This window comes from Tyto alba, unplaced genomic scaffold (assembly GCF_018691265.1).
Source record: "Tyto alba isolate M040663 unplaced genomic scaffold, T.alba_DEE_v4.0 Super-Scaffold_11, whole genome shotgun sequence".
NCBI classification, from domain to species: Eukaryota; Metazoa; Chordata; class Aves; order Strigiformes; family Tytonidae; genus Tyto; species Tyto alba.
In genome coordinates this window covers 2,374,822-2,389,190 of record NW_024881273.1, presented here as the reverse complement: position 1 = coordinate 2,389,190, position 14,369 = coordinate 2,374,822, and the positions used below count along the sequence as shown (strand labels likewise).

General features: G+C 39.4%; 1 protein-coding gene across 5 annotated transcripts in view; it reads right to left on the bottom strand.

Moving 5' to 3' along the window:
- Positions 1-62: 62 nt before the first annotated feature.
- The window catches only part of TTLL11 (tubulin tyrosine ligase like 11), a 54,333-nt gene continuing 40,026 nt past the window's right edge, over positions 63-14,369 (bottom strand). For 3 of the 5 annotated variants that reach the window (XM_033005640.2, XM_042786939.1, XM_042786938.1), the window contains 3 exons: positions 9,212-9,469; positions 6,135-6,241; positions 63-2,742 (listed from right to left, as the gene is read on the bottom strand). In XM_033005640.2, coding sequence (XP_032861531.2) covers positions 2,453-2,742; positions 6,135-6,241; positions 9,212-9,469 — 655 coding nt within the window. In that variant the 3' untranslated portion in view covers positions 63-2,452. The other 2 variants (XM_042786936.1, XM_042786937.1) reach the window with 2 other exon arrangements.

Here is a 14,369-nt window from a genome sequence, read left to right as displayed (position 1 = left end):
CCTGAATTAGATCCAGAGAATACAAAGATCTCCAAAACAGAGAGAGATCTTACCAGTGTTCATTATATACAATAGTTAATTTATTCCACTGATATCAGGGTAACTTATACAATAGCAAAACCTGGATATTTTAGGCCATAGATTGCACTACTCAAAAGCTGTAAGGAAAGGCTTTCACAATTGTAGCATTTCAAATCCATCTCTGTCTTCACAGGACATCAATCACAAGATGAGAGAAACTGTAAGCTATTTTCTAGTAACACACTGCCAATCGCAAGACAAATGTCAGATGTCACAAAATGAGAAGTAACCATTTTTCAACTTGTGAATGTCTTCAAACATATTACAATGAAAGTGTGAAAAAAATGACCCTTTCAGCTTCATTTATTCTGACAGATGCCAGACCTTGGAGTTTGGCATTTTATCTTCACACTGCAATAATCTTTATGAAACTTAAACAAGGCTGAGGGCAGTGGCATTAGTCTACAATTGTCCTCTTATGTACAATACATAAAATTTCAAAACAGTCTGACCATTGAACTAAAAAATATCATCTACTACTATTTTTATGGGTGTTACAGAAAAAGACAGAGAGAAGAAGAGATGCCCACATCTGGTATTAACGCAGAGACTCACAGACTGGTTTGGGTTGGAAGGGACCTTAAAAATCATGCAGTGCCACCCCCCTGCCCCGGGCAGGGCCCCCTTCCCCCAGCCCAGGGGGCTCCCAGCCCCGTCCAACCTGGCCTTGAACCCTTCCAGGGAGGGGTAGGGGACATGCTAGGTATTAGTTTCTTGTGGGCTCAGCTTGACTTCTGCATTGTATTGCCATGCTGCCAATTGCCACTTAGGAAAAATGCATGCTGCTTAAAACTAAAATCAGAAAAGAAACTCTAAACTTTTCCTGAGGTAAAATCTCACTCGATACCATGTGTGCGTTCAGTCCATGACATTAAATGGGTGGACTCCCTCCACACTGACAATGTGCTTCCAAGGTCACGTTTCTCATACACCAGCCGTTGAACATTTCTGTCATCAAGCTCAGGTAATTTTCTCCAGTCCAAAGCTTACTGCCCAGACACTGTGCCACCTTACAGCTTTGCCATTTTTGACAGTATGAAGAACACTAGAACATAAGCAGACTCATTAACATTCAAGAATAGAACAAAGGAGGAAAAATCAAACTCGAATGTAGACATACATTATTGTAATAAAATATGAGACTGAAAAGAATTTGACTGAAAAGCCCTGAAGTTCCAAGTTATTCCTGTCCTTTCAGCCAGTCTCATGTTCTGCTTGCTCACCCCTCCAAGAAGAGTGTGATTATGGAAGTCACAGTTAATTTCTTGAAAAATAAGACTACTCTGTACAACTCCCATGCTATAGCCCAGCATTCTTGCCAAAACATACTGTTAAATAATGTAGGTCTAATTTGTACAGTTATACTGTTGTTTAAGGGAAAAAATGAAGAATATGCAAAGACAAAAAACAAAAAAAATCTGTGCAGGTCCAAATAGGGTAAAACAACAAACATGCAAAAGGCAAAAAATAGAGCAAACCTAGAATACAATTAGCTTTGCCTGAATTCAATGGCAGGATTGGTTTCACTGGAATTTAAATGAACTCTTAAGCCTTTACATGGTAAAGCTTTTTACGGAAGCAGTGTTTAGTACCTGAAGACAAAACCACCACTTGATTCACAAAATTTGACTTAATGAAGTAAATTTTTTCTGTGAATAAGTGTGAGCTTATTAGTTCTGTGGAAGCAAAAGAATAAACATCTTTAGTTTTTCTTTAAAAAATTAACAGTACTTGTCATGGCAAAGACATGTACAAAGAAGTAGAAGCCAAAATACAATTTCAGTGCTTTAAGACTGACTTTAAAAAATAAGTACACAGACAATGACCAATCTGTACTGATTCCAACATGTACAGTCCAAGCCACCAAAAGAAGAAGGTCAAAGCCTGAAGTCTGACCACAAACATAATTCCAGGTTTCAGTCTTCCAAAGTCCACAACTGGTATTTGAGACTGCAGCTCCGTAAGTGGTTTCCACGATACATCCAGTGCATATAAAGCAACATAATTCCTTTGAGATGAGTGTGTCTCTGGATCAGTGCAACCAATCCCATGATGCTGGTGTTCATCCCACTGTGTTTTGGTCCTTGTCTTTGCACGCAGTCTTCTATACACTTGGGATGAAAGCACAGTTTGTCATGTGAGGTGTACTGTAGGTCCAACAGAGAGGTAAATAAATAGCCATTGCCAGGATCATTATTTGAGAATGGGAGCCTGCAGTAGACTTTTTGAATAGCATAAATTTAAAAAGTTGACATTAATAATTGTGACCAGCAGATGAAGGAATTCAAGAGTCTGTCTCTCCTCCTGCAGTACACGTACATACCTGGGGATTAACTGTTCTGTTCAGTTCTGCCCTGGTGAGTTATCACCATTAATAGCGATGATTTCTATAATCTGCAAATTTACTAGCTGCGGCCGTGCGATTCAGGAGGGGTGTATGTGCAGCTGGTGCAAGGTGAAGTCCATCGGTCTGACAAGGAACTACTGCACTTCGGCGCTCCACGATCCCACGGCCACAAACCAGGCGCTTTTCATCCAGGGCAGCCAGGTGATACTCACAAAAATCGATCAGCGATGCCACTTGCTCATGAAGTGGGAGGGACTTGTATTTCTTCTGAGCCAGGCAGAAGAAAGCTTCAACAAAGGCTTGCAAACACATTCCTGCAATGGAAAGGTGTTTCTAGGAGACTCATAGCACAGTGTTCTCTAGCAAACTACATTCTTTAAACATAGTAGTATCTCTTGGTTCTTCCGGCAGCAAGGCCAAGTGTGTATGTGCTGGGTATAGAGACAATCATATTAGTTTACATCTTTTAATTTAAACAGCAGCCATCTAGAATGCTCACTAAGAAAAAAAATTGTCTGTCCTTCACAGACCAAAAGACAAGTTTTTATTTGTATGTAACACACCGGACCTCATTTAGTGTTTCGGCACAGGGCATGCCCAGGCTAGGATACAGACGGGTGATACTCTCTGTCACGGAGGCTGTTTCTGGTTTTGCAGACATCAGCCCAACCAGCAGCCTGGTATCCAGAGGCAAACTGGGACAGCAACAACTGATTTTAAGATATTGTACAATTAAATTGATGTAATGTCAGCCTTGATTTCTGCTGCCTCACTCAATAAATTGAAACCAAATCAGACACGCAGTAACATATTGAGCTTCAAGGAAAACAATCCACCTGGAGAGAAAAGTTTATATTGGCACCTGATATGGGTTGTTTAAACCTTGTATTTTTAGAGATGGACCTAAACCAAAAGTTCAAATGTAGAACTACCAAAACAGTACAGCATTTCAGTCTGTAGCACTATAAAAATAACTCCATTACCAAGTATCACCTTATCACAGAAGTGAGTTTATTTGAAGTGTTACTTTCCTTCTGCAAAGACTCTATGAGATATGACTCCTTGGCCTTCATTTTGAAGGCAAAGAGGCCATTTTTTCAACCATACCCAGTAACTCTACAATAGCAGTTTTGTTTCAGCTGAATGAAAAACGGTTGAAGTATGTACAAAGGGAAAGTGGTGCGGTGCCAAAAAATTTCTCTGCTATAATAAAACTCTTTGCTCTGCCCCTTCCCAAACAAAAGTCTCCTGCAGAAGCCACATGCTACAGTACAGACTCTTCAGGTGGTATTTGATCACATTTACTAATAACACATTACTACAGCCAATGGAAAGAGGGGCTGCATATTAACACTAATTACTGTATTTAAAATCTTTAAGTAATACCTACTTTAATTCTTAATTAAGAAGCCAGACCACAGTTGGTTTTGCAGAATGCCAGCAACAAGGAACAGTTATAGCTGCTTTGTGCTTTAACTGGCTCTCCCAATTTGAACATACACTTAAGAAGATTATTTTAGGATGAGATACTGAAAGGCTTGGCTTTTTTAACTTAATTTGGCTTATTGATGCTGCAGGAAAGGCACCTTTTCAAAATATTACAATTACATTCTGAAGTATAATTTCTCTCAACTAAGGCTACAGCTGGAGTCGCTTACGATCTTGGCTGTGAAGTAGCTTGCAAAGGAATTGTTGAGTTATCTGAAAGCAGCAGCTGCCAGCTCAGTAAATTATTTTATCAGTCACGGTGAGCTGCAGGCAGGGAAAGTACCTTTGGTAGCATACATGCTTTTTCCCCCATAAGTGACACTCATGTGAAGCACTTAATGAAAAAAGTTAGAAACCAGTGTTTTACAACAACAGCAATAGTTACTGTATTGGTTACAGCTGGGCGTGGGCCAAACGCAAAGCCAACAGAAATGGCTGGGTATTTTGTGTTTTAACACCTAGAAAATACCTGGTTTATTGAGACTGTCAACAAATCTCTGAATTTCTGAAAGCCTGAAGAGTCACTTGCATTTCTATTGTTTTTACTAATGAAATTCTATCAGCTAACCGCATAAATGACTTACACCCACACTGAAATGCTAAATGCAAATACTCAAATTTTATATACCTGTGAAACCAAGGTGACTCTAACCTGCCTAAAGTAGTATGGGAGTTCACGAATAAACCGTACTAGCATCTCTGCACTATACCTTCACTTTCTCCCTTCTCATCTTAGGTCTGGATTTAGTCTTTCTATTAGCCACGTGAACAGCCTATTTTACTTACTCTCCTTTTGCCTCATCTTATCTGACTTCATATACACAGACTCTACAGGATATTATAGGATACCTATGTTCAAGCAAGACAAAATAATACCTATTTCATACAAATATAAGCATCACTAACATTTCTGAAGTATGTTCAAATATTCAAAAAAAGGTTATATACAAATAATTCTGCTGCTGTCATACCTGACCACACGCTCACAAATTGTTACGGGTATCACTGATTCTTGATGTTTAGGCAGGAGGGAACAAAAGATGCCAGTTTGCAGCCCTGTGACCAGCATGCTAGTTTATACCAGCAGCATCGAGGTGGATTTCTTTATCCCACATTGATTTAAATGGAACCTTGGCAATCCTCCTGGATGCCCTCAAGGAGCGGTGCCATAAAACCTTCCAGAATACTCCAGCTGATGTTTCCCTGTTATAAATGGCTCCAAAAATGTCATAAGGAATGTTTTTGTTGTTGAAATGGGAATATTAGTGCAATTTAAATTATTTGACTTGTTCCAAAAGCTATGGAAAAGTTGCCAAATTTATGGACTCAATTTCATATAGAAATGTAATAGCCATTTTAGAAATTAAATTATATATTAAATGGTGTACTTAGGCCAGTAATACAACAAGAAATAATCCCTGAACTCTGCTATTTGATAGATTACTGACTCAGATCTAAAAATGTGACCAAAGCAGATGGGGAGGTAATTCACTACTGAAGGCTAGGTTGGCTGTTTGACCCAGCTCCTGTATGAACAAATTACAGTAAGGAGTGCTTGTAGCAAAAAGACACTGCTACTCATCCTTAATAAGAGCCTATTTAATAGCTGAGCACTGTGCAAGTTTGTGCAGAAAACTATTTTCCTTCCCTCACCCATCACAAAGACAACAAAAATGAAAAAAAAGAGATAGGTACTGTTGGACAGGGTGGGACTCTCTGGGAAAGGAAAAGTAATATAGTAGTTTTGTTTGTCCCCAAAGTAAGCTTTTTGAGCAACACAAATCAAAAAGAGAAGTTAAGTGTATTTTTTTCTAGCTCCTGCATAGCTTTTGGTTTGGTTGGTTTTTGCTAGACCCTGTAAGCTACTCTAATGTGGACATACCTTCTTACACTGTAATTAAGTTGAAGGTTCCACTGGAATGATTTTAAATGCTTCTCTGCAAACAGCAACAAGCCTTACAAATGCAAAATCGCAAGCTTAAAAAGGGGAGTGCAGAAAACTTGTTCCAATAAATAAATTGAAAACTAAGAGTGATCTATTCTGTAGATAAAGGGAAACTGCCACAGAACTAAACAGAAGAATTTGTTGCACGTGTGCATGCCTCAGATGTACATGCCTTGTTTCCATTTTTTTAATTGAAAGTTTGAGGTGTGCTTGAGCTGCCAAAATTGCAAAAAACTCCAGCTTTCATAGTCTTTGAATACAAAAGAGTGTTACCTGATTCTTTGTGGTCAATTCCCATGCTGTTCCACCTTCTTGTGATATCAATATATAAGATATCTACAGAAGCCATCGAAAAATTGCTGTTACTCAGTTTGCAGTTTCTGTTAAAAATTGACAAAATAAAGAAATTCTGATTATGTCCAAACTTCCAAGTTAGGAAAAATTGTGCTAGGGCAACTGAGAGACCATTAGGAGAAAAGTTTACCCATGTCATACATATATACCCACTGTAACACACTTGGTCTATTAAAACATACAGAGTAGACAGCAAACAAAGCAGTGGTGTTTAGGTGTACATATCTGAAATGGTACAGGCCCTCAGTTTTTCACATGCAGAACATCTCTCGTATGTACCTGGTCCTGCTGGCTGTTCAGATCACCCAGGCACCACCTCTGCCAGAAGCGGCTCTGGGCAGGAGGAGCGGCCCGCTGAGAGGCACACATCCAAATCCAGTTTGTATGAGTAGGTCAGATTAGAGATTAACTGGTTTATTTTGGTTTTTGCAACAAAGCAGTAAAAACAAACAAACAAACAAACCAAGAAAAACCCAACAAACCCCTGAATATCTAAATTAAAAATATAACTTTACTGTTACACAGAGTTTTCTCCCAGGCTATTGCTAGTACTCTTTCTGAGGCTGTAACAGAATGGAATTAATTGGTACACTGCAAAACCCAACACGAATCTGCACAGACTATCTAAATGAAGCAGAGTCTGCACAAAGAAATACTCTTTTATTTACTGACTGATCTTGTTTGAAGAGGGTTGGAGGAAAGCTTTGAGGCACAGAACAGATTTACCCTGTGTGTTGCTGAACACTGCATGGAAAACAGCAGCATCTCTGGATGCATCTTGGGCATTTGGTGATAAGCACATGTAGGAGATCTGACACTTGTGTGGTCTGAGCCTGCCGGGTAGTGTTGATCAGTATATGAGAATTAGCCATCTGTCCAGGATTTCCAGATGTCTGGCAGCCTGGTTGGGACTAATGAACGTGCTGAAAAGCTGGCCAAAATTTCTTGCCAGAAAAGAAAAAAAAAAAAAAAACAAAACAACAAACACCACCATCACCACCCCCCACTAAAATAAAAACCCCAAACCCCTGGATAATGTAAAGAATCTTACTCTTTGGTAGCCTAGGCAGCGCTCCCTTGAAACAGAGAGTTAAGGTCTGGCCTAGATAGCCCCCAAAAAATCTTAGACAGAATCCAAGCAAGGAGTAGAGCCGTGTTCAACTTTCCGTTTCAGTTATTTTTTAGAATTAAGAAATTACTGAAGGGAAACAGATTTTCTTTAGCTAAAATTTGAGTGGATAATCTCTTCAACCACTTGCCCACACACACAGAGTCACACTTCTTGAAAAGTGATACAGCACACATCTTAGAAACACGGCCTTAGTTCTGAAATGGGCAGTAATGACAGCATATCAGAAAGGGGCCATATAGTTTATATAGATCCTCTGGGAAAAAATAAACAAAATACTTGCCAATATTAAAAAGTTTAATTTAACATGCATTAGGAAACTGCAAACACGATTTCCTTGAGATATGGCATTTCATTTTAATGTTCTTAAAAGAAAATGTTGGCATTTATTCTGTGTTCCCCTGACAAGTGCCAAATTAAGGCTGGACTAAACAATAGAAAATACAGAACTGGAAACAATCCTATACTGGTCTGTGGATAGAGCAGATGCCTTCAGTCATTTTCTATATATCGTAATTTGTATAAATCAAATTGTTTATATTCATTCCTGAATGCAAAATGCATCTGCATAGAAACAGGATCTGTATTTTAAGAGTACATCTGCTGCTGCTGCTTATTTCGTTTGTCATTGTCAATGAAAGACAGAAAATGAGATATTTGTACCATGACTAGAACAGATATATCCATAAAAAACAATGAAAAAACCCCTCGCAAATAAAAAGTATGTGAAAGAGTAAATTGAGTTCCTTGCTATTGCGAGTTGCAATTTCACAATGCAAATCCTTAGTGCACAATGCATCAGCAGCCGGCATCTGGAAATTCTTTCCTGTGGCCCGGGGTGGACGGCTGCACCCCCACAGCCAACAGAATCACATCAAGTGAGCCAATTTCGGTTGTCGCGGTCTCACAGTGGTATACCTGTGAGTTACTAGGAACGTGAGTAAGACCACAAATAGTATCTCCCAAAGCATCATTGATCTGCTGTAGACCCAGGTTCCTACTAGACACAATTTCATAGGTCAGGTGTTTTGGGAGCTTGGAATGGTAAAAATATATCTATTTTATTAAAAAAAAATATGCAGTAGTTCAGCGGAACTTATGGGGAAAAGTTTCTTTAGAAGGCATTACTAAACCTACAAGCTAAAAGTGTACCGCTGTTAGGGCCTCCTTTTATTCAACAAAACTTAAGATAAGCACAGGTGTAGTCCACACAAATGGTTTTCATCAAACACAAGACAGGCAGAACATATTTTGTTCTTTAAATCATCAACAGTAATTAGTAAGGAACTTCTAATCAGGAGCTATTGCCCTTGAAGAAGAGAAACATCCTGGAACATGGAGGCTCGTTAAAAATTGTTTACTGTGAATCAGTTTAATTAGAGATTAGTGTCTCATTTGGAGGAACTATCCTCATTATAAGAGTAAAAATCACACCTACCACTTGGAAGGCCCCTGCCTGAATAAAGACCCTCCCCCTTTCAGCTTGCACAGAAAAATTAAAACTCACTGAAACTTTAAATTGAGACGAGGCGTGTTGCTGACTGATGGGGGATAAAGTGATAAGCAACTAACCAGTAGTCATTATAGTAAATATGTAATCGTGTAGTTTGAAGTGTATCGATACCTTGGAGTTCTTTTGGGGGGGGGGGGTGTGCTTTGTGGAATTACCCCCCAGCACCCACCTTTCTGCACATATGGGATAAACTGGGACCTCAGCTCCGTGTGTGAGACTGGCTTTTGCAGACCGGCTGACGAGCCCTGTCTGAGGGACAACACAGGGACAGCAACGCTCCCCCACGGGATCGGGAATTTCTAACTTCCTGACTACGCTTCCAGCAATTCCTAAAGAAACCTTCACCTTACCAACCTTATAAATGTTCGGAAACCTGTTGGCCCCAACTTTGTTGTCCCTTTTACACCAAGAAATCGGATAAACAGCGCAGCCACTCTGTCCACGAGTCGCAGGTAGTTAAACTGCTTCGCGTACTTGGGAAACACTTGCTTGAGGCAGAGGGAGGGCAGGCCAGGCTCCGGGCTTCTGCTGGGGTCGTGCTCCGCTCCCTCCGCCCGGCCTGCCTCCAGCAGCTCCTCGTTTGCTTCTGACACGTGCTCCGAAGGCTGACACCTGCAGCACATAAAGTAATTGGATCTTATGTGAACCTTATTCTTACAAGATTCAATAGGCTGTCTTTCGGGATTTTTTTTTTTTTTTTTTTTTTAAATTGTAAAACATTATTTTACGAGATCTTTACAATAATGAAAAATGAAGAACAAATGCTAAGGTTCCCCAAAGCAGAAATCATGTTATAGGAGTATTTAAAAGGATAATGAGCAGTCCACTCTCTGATGCCAAAAATAACACCTATAAATACAACTGACAGTGAGATGCCGCGTCATTACCAGGTTAATTGTGAGAGCTGCCGTTAACTCATAACTCCCCTTGCAGCGACTGGGAGCTGGGCACAAGCACATCATTCTTCTGTCAGCTTTAAAATTTCTGTTTTATACTAAACCTCTCCTCTATCAAAGCCTGGGGTTTGCCACCCCAGGAAGGTAAGAGTGGCTGCGTGGCCACCGCACGGCCGCCCTGACCCCAAGCGGTTCTTCTGCAGGGACCTCTGGCCAGTGTGTCCTGGGAAGCGGTCGGCGATTTGCCACGCGGGTGTTAAACGGCAACAGATTCCAGCTGTGTCCCTGCTCGGCACTGCCCGAGCTGCAGAGACAGATGGAAAACATTACCAGTGTTCAGAAATTCAGGGGGATGGCTATCAATCCAGCTACAACATTATAAAAATAGAGTATTTTTTGAAGACAGGTGATTTTAGGACCTCAAAATCATGGCAATTTAAGACATTATATTTTCCAGATGACTCTTCAGCAATTTCTGAAAATCATATTCCCTTAAATTTATTTCATATAAAACATTCCAAAACTGAAACACTGACAACAAGTAGTTACTTCTGAAAATCTTGATCAAGGTATGCCTGCATAATTCCCTTACAATGCTTCAAAAATATTTACAGTGTATTTATTGCTAAAGAAATTTTAGTTTAATAACAGAAAGCCTGGATGGACATCAGATTGCATTGCTCCTTTCTGCATCCCTGATCTGGAACAATATTTTTCTCTCATAATTTTTTTTTTTTTTTACAGTTTTTTTTTTTCCTTCCCTTCTTACCTTTCCTTGTCCTAACCAGTAACGCTCCTTAGATCGTTTAATAAAGCTGAGGCAGCAACAGGTTCTCAAAAAACTGAGCCCCAAATTAATTTTTTCTAAAGTGGCAGGTTTTTTTTTTTTTAATCCATGTCGCTAAACTTTAAAAGCCAAACATTTCAGCATTCCCCCCCCAAAACACAGAAACTGTTTTTCTTGCTGTAGATTCGTTGTGATGCTGCAGAATATCCATATTCCTTTGAAAAGGTCTTTACAACCTCACAAAAGGTCACAGGCTAACTTCTTCCACATAGATGAGGAAACGCCAGAGAGTAACTGTATATTGCTGTTATCAGCATTGAACAAATATAAGTATGTGGAAAAAGACAAATTTCATGGAATTTCAAGGAGCATTTAATGGAAAATGCTTAGAGATTGTAATAATGTAATAACATTTAAACTTGTTTGCCAATAACGATTAGAAGCTTTTACCTTCCCTGATAAGTAAGGTACAAAAAGTACAGTAAGATATATTTGCAAAGAAGAAATTCTAACCATTAATTCAGAAGCAATACAGTTCACATAAATGCATACTGGCACTAGTTAGAAGACAATTTCTGGGCAATCCCATTATTTTTTCTTCAAATCCTCTGTGCATACTGTCAAAATACATTATTTCATCTTTATTGTCATTGCCAAATTCCCTGAATAAAGCTGATCGAGATAATGATGTTCCGAAATAAATGTTACATGTTTATTCAGCATGACATATTTTTGCTTTTTTTCCACGTTTGACATATCTAGATAAAATTACAGATTGCTATCCTCCTAAGTTCAGAAAGTCTGACAGCTGATAGTAGTTATTTGGCACCCACTAAGCATATGCAGGTTTTCATTTTCTTTCCCGTCATTTTTCTAAGTACCTATCATCAAGAATAAGTATAATTCATACTAGGTACTAATAAAATTAGTGCTTTTACCACAGTGATCTTTGTTCTTCTGAGCAGATTTAGCTTCCTTCAGAAAGTTCTGTTCTAGCAGAGGATAACAATCAACGTAGCTATTATCCAACCACAGTACCACAAAAGTTATTAAGTCAAATCTACAGTAAATCTGTACCTTCCGACTTCGATTGCAAACGCAGCAGATTTCCTTACCCCTGGAAAAACCATCCTGTAGTCAGTCATCCATAACAAATATCCCCACAGGATTTGTAGACTCTTTTCTACTCATTTTCCCTGAAAGACATTAATCCATTGCCACACTGTATCCCCCTTTTAGTACAGAACACTTTTAAGTTATACTTTTAACTTCTAGTGGGAGGTATGTTGTAAATCAATGTATGACAACTGTGAGACAAAGGGCTCTTACAGAAAAAAAAAAAAAAAAAAAAAGAAATTTAATTAGTATGAACTAAATTGCAACACCTAATTTCTAAAGGACATTTTTGGGGCCAGGTTTTCAACCCTGCTTGAATCTGGGCTCTGAGCTCATTCACAGCTCCAGGTGTTGCCTCCAAAGGGCAGCAGCTCACTGTCCGCTGCAGCACCTGCCCGCACTGCTCAGTGCAGAACCGGGGACCCCTCCGCGCACCACACGCCAGCCCCAGGGTCACGGGGATGAACTCTGAACGTCAGACGCCGCGACAGTTCTGTGTAAAAAGCATCCACGTTCAGAGCTCGGTGGGTGTTTAAGCACCCGCAACTGCCAAGCCACTGCTGCTCGGATGGGACCGTCACACTGCGATTCACAGAGCATCTGTTCTTCCAAGACGATTGTTACAAAATTTAAAAATAATGGTAATTCTTTTGTAGCCACATTTATATTCACAGATGTTGAGTATCTATAGCTGTGATCACTTTTGAGATAAGAATCTAAAAACTCTTTAAAAAATAAATACAAATCTTAAGCAGTGCTTTGATAATGTTCCTCTTTGCCGCAGACAGCAAAGCAGAAAAATAATGGTATTTTTTGTCACTAGTTAAGTAAAGCTTAAAGTAGTAAGTTATTATTTTTAGTTCTTTCTCATGTAAGATTGGAAGGTGGTTTCACTGCCATCAAGTACCCTCTGGCTGCCAAAAGAGCAAGAGTACACAGTCAAGAAACAATAAGCATGCAGGCTTCTATTTTTAATCTTAAAAATATAAGTTCATGGATTTAAAAATGCAAATCTTCAGACAATTGAACTAGACCTTGATGAAATGTGAAACCTTGTACTCAGTAGGAGAGAAGGTTGTGTTGTTTGTAACATAACTCTGGTTTTAATGACGCCTGGAAGCCCCGAACCCTTTCACATTCTAAATTTAAGAGTGTTTTGGATTGTAAATTATTCAGTCATCATGAATGTTTTCAGTTAAAAAAATACAAAGCTTTACTTTAAAAGACACAGGCAGAGCTGAGGAAATTTCATGAGATGTCATTTTTTTACAGAAAACGCTGAAGAGACTGTTAAAGAGAGCAGCTTCAGAGAAATTTAATCGCAGCCCCAGCGCTCGTCGGTGCCGTGCGGCCGCGGGGCGGGAGGGAGCCTGGAGCGGGACCCGCCCGCCCCGCGGTACCCAGGCTCAACATCTCGGCGTCATCTCCACCTGCAAATCTGTACTTCCTCACAAATCCCCACCCCTCTCCTGACCAAGTAACAGTCCCTGGAACTTCTGACAAAGCACAGTAATTCGGAAGTGGGTTTTTCCAGCCTTTCCTTTTTCAGCTCCCATTCTCAAAGAAACGTGAAATGGTCGTGAAGAGAACAGCCAAACCGCCCTGGGAAGCGGACAGACACGTTAGTGCCGGGAGCCACAGAAGACTCTGTCTCCCTGATTGAGGAGGAATGGACGCGGTCAAATTATTAAACAGAACTATGTTTAGTTTGTATTAGGGTCATAGAAAATGGTGTTCATAGGAAAAAAACCTCTATTATGGTCAAAGAAAAAATACCGTTGAATATAATAAAGCAGAGGCTCTACATTACCACCCAGAATTTCCTTCTTCCCCCCCTTTCTATGGAGAAAAGCCTACAGCTGTCTCTGAGGTCACAGATAAAAAATCAACAGCAGCTTCCCATTTCAAACTTTTACTGAAACAGCTCTTAAAACTGTATTTCATATTAGAAGCCTTTTTTTTAAAAAATAAACCCAGGTTTTCTGTATGCTATTGCATGTCTTATTCCTTTCAGCTTAAACATTTTCTAGACTTTCCTAATGTGTAAATCAGAACCAGAAAACTTAATTCTAATCTTTACTGCCAAATCTTGTACTTCTATTAGGTAAAAGAGAATATACTTCTTAATTTGCTTTTACAGGTTATTGCTTTTATAAAGCTTAACAATTTGTTTTCATTCTTTTGCTTTTCCCCTCCCCAACATTTTCTCAGGTTTCCTTTTCTAATGCACTAGAGCTTAATTCATTTGATCATATAATTTGAATTAAAGTGAAAGTTTTACTTTGTGCTTTTAATAAAGCCATGACTTTCCAACACAAACCTGCACAAGAGCTTCTCCGTATCTGTAAAAATTAATTGATACATAGACTTTTCTATTCTGCACGTTCACCTTAACTGCAAGCATTTACACTGACTATATTCCAAGCATAATTCTCCACTGCTACCACAGACAGTACTTCAATAAAAGTTTATTTCCTGTAGATCTATTCAACACACTTCTATGCACCCAATCTCAATGTGGTCTCAACACAACTAATTAAGAAAAACTGCCTAGCTAGGTATATTACAGCCAGACTCGGTGCCTATAAAAACAGAATTTTACTGTGATCTGCAAATTTTTGCAAGGAAACGGTGCACAACATATTTTTTGCCCTAGCGCTAGATAAATTACACTCGCTTGCAATGCACCATGACATTTTCTTGTGTTTCGCTG